The sequence below is a fragment of the Papaver somniferum genome, chromosome 3, assembly GCF_003573695.1.
Source record: "Papaver somniferum cultivar HN1 chromosome 3, ASM357369v1, whole genome shotgun sequence".
NCBI lineage: Eukaryota > Viridiplantae > Streptophyta > Magnoliopsida > Ranunculales > Papaveraceae > Papaver > Papaver somniferum.
The window spans coordinates 39,663,383-39,669,718 of NC_039360.1; the positions used below are offsets into that span (position 1 = coordinate 39,663,383).

Here is a 6,336-nt window from a genome sequence, read left to right on the forward strand (position 1 = left end):
TGGAGATGGTTAGGAGGTGTTTTCCATTTTCTTAATCCTAAATCTTTTGAGGATAACTGAGTAAAAACTCTAGCCCTGTGATAAAAGAAATTTGGGTTATAAGCTCTTTTACTATGATAGTTGAACTGGTTTTTGAGGAATGTTATCTATTATGATGATGAAAGGCATGATACTACCAAACTGTAAATCAAGGTTAATAGAATTTTCATGATTGTGAACGTATAATGAAAGGAAGTATGTGGGGTTCTGATATTGAAATAAATATTTTACATTACTTTTCTTTATTCAAGATAGGAGAATGAAACAAATGAGAATTATTGAGATCTTTTTCCACTTTCTGAATGAGGATGAACTGATTTTATGTTGTGACGAGGCTTCCAGAGGTAACCCAGGGAATGCAGAATATGGATTTATAGCCAGAAATCATCTTGGTTCCTTTGTTTTTGCAGAAACTGGAGGCCTGGGAGTTACTACCAACTATGTTGCAGAATTTATGGCTAACATCAGAACACTGGAATGGGCTTTTGAGAACCAGAAGTTCAAACTAATTCTGGAATCTGATTCTAAGACATGTATTACTTCTTTAATACAACAGAAAATTCCATGGTTTCTCTTGGCTAGATGGCGGAGAATTCTTGCTGGCTTCCCTTCGATTTCCTACAGGCATGTTTACAGGGAGGTAAACTTTTCAGCTGATCATTTTGCTAAAAAAGGAGTACACCTTCAGAAGGGTCAGATAATAGCTTTCATTAACAAACCTAGCAACTTGGCTTTCCTTGAATTCCCCGAGAATAACCGCAGTGTTGTTGGCAGAAGCCATATTTGGCAACAAAACGAAGTGTACTGTTTGGCTGTCAAAAGTTAAATTTGTTGCCAAAATGCCATGTTACCAAATTCAATTTCTATATTTGAGAACTCATTTTGGCAAATCTCAAATATAGCATCACGCTATTATAAAAACCGTCTCACCTTAAATTCTTTTTTAAAGAACGCCCGTCATTAAATGGTATTTTTAATTTCGTTTCGAAACTAGAAGGTTTTTGTAAACCCCCCCTGGTCTAGACGGTTCCTAAAACATCATTTAAGAAAACGCTTTTAAAAACTGTATCTACCATTTGAGGTTTTTTATAAATGTGTGAAGCTGCGAATTTGCAAACATAGTTTTAGAAAACATTTAATAAAACGCTTTTATAAAAACCGTCTAACTTCTTCACGTAGTATTAAATCACGTCGACTCGTAAACGGTATCTACAATTGCGTTTCACTATAAACGTTATAAAAACGAGTTTCAATCAAAAGGAGTTAAAGATTACTTTTACAGACAAAAGTAGTTTTAAACTACGTTGTTGGATGGAGCCATTACGTCACACAACAAAATTTCCAAATAAAAAGTCATATATGGAATAGCAATTTGGAAATATAGAATCTCAACACTAAAGTTGCTCTAATCAACCATACTATAAATTTGTTTAGTTCTAGTTTAGATTTTGCTTTTTATGTTTTTTCTTTCTTTTTATAGGCCTTTGCTGGGTTTGAAATTCTTAACTCCATTAGAAGAAGGCTATTATCGGGGCGTCACACTTTAATAGAGGGGCTTCACTTGGATTCTTAGTGTCCAAAAAGTGGTTATGGGATATCCTAACACATATACAAAATATCTAGATTACCCTTTAACTAAAATAAAAACTTAAAAACCGTAGAAGTGATTTTACGTCCAGGTTTGGTTTAATTCCAACCGTAGAATTTTATTCGCTTGTAGTTTTATGTCCAGGTTTGGATTAGTTCCAACAGTAGAAGCTCATTTTACGTCCATGTTTCTTTTAATTTCAACCGTAGAATCCGATTTTACGTCCAGTTTTCTTTTAATTCCAACTGTATAAGTGATTTTACGTCCATGTTTGAATTATTTCCAACCGTAGAAATGATTTTACGTTCAGGTTTGGATTAATTCCAACCGCAGAAGTGATTTTACGTCTAGGTTTAACTGAATTCAAACGTAAAATTTGATTTGCATGTACTCTTACGTCTAGGTTTAGTTGAATCAAACCGTAAAATTGGATTTGAATATTGTATTACGTCTAGGTTTAGTCGAATCAAACTGTAATTTTGATTAAATTAAATTAAAATTAACAAAATAAGGGTTGTTTGGTCATTTCAAAATTATTTGAGATAAGGGGTTTTTGAAATTAATTATGTGTGACCCGTTTTTGTCCTACTAGGTGACGCCCCAATAATAACCTTCTTTTTATTAATGAAGTTTTATTTTTTGGTTAAAGAATAAAATAAAAAATAATACAGCCTCTCAGTTCGATCCGTCTCCAGCTGCATAGTTTTATTTACTGTCTTCTGCAATTTCAGCATGAAAGCATTTTGATCGTGATATAACTGGCCCGTGCTTCCATTAATACAGTACTTTGCATAAGCCTTTGCTTTTTGGATTTTTGTCATCATCGATAATGCATGGGTAATGTTCAAACTTTTGTCCGGTTAACCCCTTTCTATTGTATGTTACAGATAATCACCCAGAGGCATATAAACCGTAAGCGAACTATATCCTCCCTGTTGTTGGCTAAGAATAATGAAGTATGCATGTACAGAGAATTTTTTTTAATTTGTCTTAATATCCACATATCTAATCATAACTAATCATAACATTAAAATAAGATTTTAATAGAAACATGTACACAGCATACTGTCCTATGAAAATGGGATATGAGATGTGTGGCCCTTGCAGCGATATTGGTGCAGAAGGCAGCAATACGTGCAGCGGCATGGGATCCTACGTGCCCACCCGTAATTTCGTGTACTGCTAGCTTCCACTTGTACATGTTACCAATGGTGCTTACTGCGTCAGTACTCTATTGCCCCAGTTTACGATTACTCATGTAAATTGGATATTAGATGGACGTTGTGTTCTTGTCAAGGATAAAGACTCATTTTATTGTGCTGCTTTCCCTCCCCTAGGACCAGAAGAATAAGAATTGACGATAAAGATGACAGTGAGTATGATGACGATAGCTCAGACATTGACCGAGGCTTGTTTCTGTCCTCTCCAACTATAAAGAAGAACAAAACAAGTTCTATTTTACGGGGCAGATCCAAGCGTTTGCTGTTGTACTACTTGATAAAATTGTACGACTAGTTGATCTGAGGCAAATTCGGTGCCAGTCTATGATATGAAACTTAAAATTTTGATTTAGGGTAGGTATTTGAATTTCAATGAACAAGGGTATTTTTGAGAGGGATACTATATATTTGGATTATCATACACTTCAATTAACCCAACCAAATACTATTTTTATTTTTATTGAGGAATCCATTCCTTGAGTTCAATTCTAGGAATTGGATTAACCCTTAATCCAATTCCCGAGCTTTGAAACGCGTTGTAAATCATAATCTCAACTGTACTCACAAATAATAACATACTCTCTCCGTTTTGGAAAAAAAATATTTTTACTTTTTCAATTTGTCATATTTTTAGACTAAAATGAAAAAAAGGTAAAAGTATCACTTTTCCAAAAACTATTGTTTACCAACTGGATGTACTCTCGGTTCTAATTTATGTTGGTCTGAACAGGCGTAAGAGTCTCCAAGAATGTTGTAATATCATAGAGACGAGTATGATCTGAGATCACATTAAGTTGTTTTTCGCGGACTTCCTTCTTTTTGCGATCGTAACATTCGAGCAGCGCGATTCAAGCTTTGTCGGTGTAAGAGGACAAGAATTTCGAAAGAGTTTTGTGACTATCAGGTTTGTACCGGTAATCGCTTTAATAGCTAAATATTTGAGTTCCTCCCAGCAATACGACAACGGAAGCGTCTCTTTGATCCAATAAGCATCAGAACCAGCAATAGCATTAGGATTACCAGTTTCAAGAGTGGAGTTTCATCTCCTTGTCTTGGTCATAATTCCATAAGTTAATCCATTGGTGCCCCTTCTTACAGGGATGCCCTTCTCTGCATTCATCTCCTTTTCCGCTGTTATCTTCTTCAAGATCAAGTATAGCTATATTTCCAGTAACTCATTAGTCCATTTATATTGTCTCTTATGGCTATCTAAACGGCAAAGGTTTTCAACGATAAAAGTTGGGATTAAGATCACTCTAAACGTCTCACTCCGAGATCAAATGCCATTATGACATCATTCTTGCATTTTAAGTACGGTTCACTTTCATCCTTATAACGCATTCAGTATATAGAACCATTCACATGTACAGATTTATCTTGTTCACCAACTACCAGGTTAGGTGGGATCAAATCATCATCGATCTTTCTCCAGATATTCTCGCCTACAGTCATGACTTCACAATAAGTTACAGGATGATCTTTATAAATCGGATACTCTTCAAGACCAGTAAGTTCCCTTATATCAAGGTGATATATGCATAAAACTTTGTGTTGTTTAGTAGCTGAATCGAATCCGAACCCGAACATACAGCTGTAGACAGTTCTCCACTGGTACATATCTTGTGATAGTCCTTGCTGTGTTAGTTTCTGTTCAACAAAAATATCTACAAGTACTATACTTGTTCTTGTTCTAATCCATGAACTTTTGTCTCTGGTGCTGGGGTTATATATTAGAACAGAACCATAATCGTCAAGATTAACAAAACAGACCAAACCGTGTACAGGTTCAAGGAATGATGTGTGATTAAACGAGACAAGCTCAAGTGGGTCTTTTCTTCTGCTAACAGAAAGAGTTATATTACTATGGATACAATGGACGGGAGCGCAGTCTGATGATCCACCTTGATTATTATGCGAGAACGATATCATCCTCAACTCTGTTCCAGCTTCTTCATCGGTGCCGAGTGATGGGGCCAATTCAGTCGAGTTTCTAAATTGCTTCTCGCCACAAACTTTTACCGGAGCTAAGAGGAGGGTGGTGGTAGTGGTGCCATTATTGTTCTCAATACGCTTCTGATCGTGTATTGTACAAATCAATGAACTACTCCTGTTGGATTGTGGATCTCCAATATTTACACACGGACTTAAATCTCATGAGCGATTTCACGGGAAGTCTAGTCAGGATGTCATTCAAAACAAGATCATCAACACCAACACCACCATCGTGTAGTGTTGAATTCGTAGCAGCGCAAATATTATTGCTTCCACCACCACTATTCTTGTTCATCTTCTGTTTTCTTCTCAGCAGTTCTCCTTCCATGTTATCCCATCTCTTTCTCTTGTCCATTATACTAGCCGCACCAAAACCTTATTGAATTTTCTTCTTCTTTTATCTATTGGGATATATGTTTTCTTCTATCACTGTACAGTACTACTACCAATGGTTCGGATATATATAGCCTTCATAGTTCTAGAAATAGGCCGGGATTTGGAAACCTATTTCTATATTTGGAATTTTCTATTTTAAGGGAAAATTAACTAGGAAATTGTGATACGGAGAGGGCCCGTGACAAAGCGGCAAAGCCTTCTAAAAATATAGCTTGTCGCCAACTTGCCACAGATGCTTCGCGCCCTAAATAACTGCTACACGGTACACTTCAGTATCGCCAAACCAAGCCCTGGAATACAAGTACAACACAGCTAGGTTTCTGCCAAAAACGTAACTGCACTAAGATACGATGAGGTAATAAGGTTCTTTGTATCATGTCGGTCGCATATTCAAATCCATCTATAAAGCTGAGTTTACAAGAAAGTAGTTTTTTATTTGTCATGATGAGTACACACGAGAAAGTTTGTGTAGAATGCTTTTTTCCTTGATTAGTGGAATGATTTTGGTCAAGGACGGCAAGGCCAGACACTGCTACTAGGACTCTTAACAGTCGAACCTAAAATCTAATTGGTACGTACGGTTAAGTCCAAAATTCGGCCTGGAATGGATGGGATAGTCCTGACTTATCCAAAATTCATCTTCAAATAATTTCCACAACCCATACGAGGGAAGAAATGCCATCCCAACATACAGAGGAAAAGGAAAATCTGGAGTATATTACCGTTCATCATCTGGTGGTGTGTTTGGAACGAAAGAAATGCGAGAGTCTACAATGATAGCGAATATCAAATATTTGATGTTTAATTGGGGCATGAAAACTGATTTTTTCGCTGGTTTTGATTTATATACTTTGTTATGTAATTGGAATGCAGTGATGCATTCAACCATGTAACTTTTGTTCACTTGGTGTCACTACTTTGGTGATACTAAGTTCTTTTTATAAATTTCGCCCTTTTTCAGTAAAAAAAAAAACATATACCAACTTTCTCAACAACTTCATCCATTAACGATAAACACTCCTCTCTCCTTTCTCTCGCTCCTTCTTCTCCAACAAAACCATCAAAAACAACCCTTCTCTACACTTTGGCCTAAATCTGAGT

The 6,336-nt window shown here is 36.2% G+C and overlaps 1 protein-coding gene across 1 annotated transcript; it reads left to right on the plus strand.

The window, feature by feature from the left end:
• Positions 1 to 307: 307 nt before the first annotated feature.
• On the plus strand, positions 308 to 865 carry LOC113359325. Its single transcript, XM_026602980.1, has one exon. The coding sequence runs from the start codon at positions 308 to 310 to the stop codon at positions 863 to 865; it is 558 nt and encodes a 185-aa protein (XP_026458765.1).
• The last annotated feature ends 5,471 nt before the right edge of the window (positions 866 to 6,336 follow it).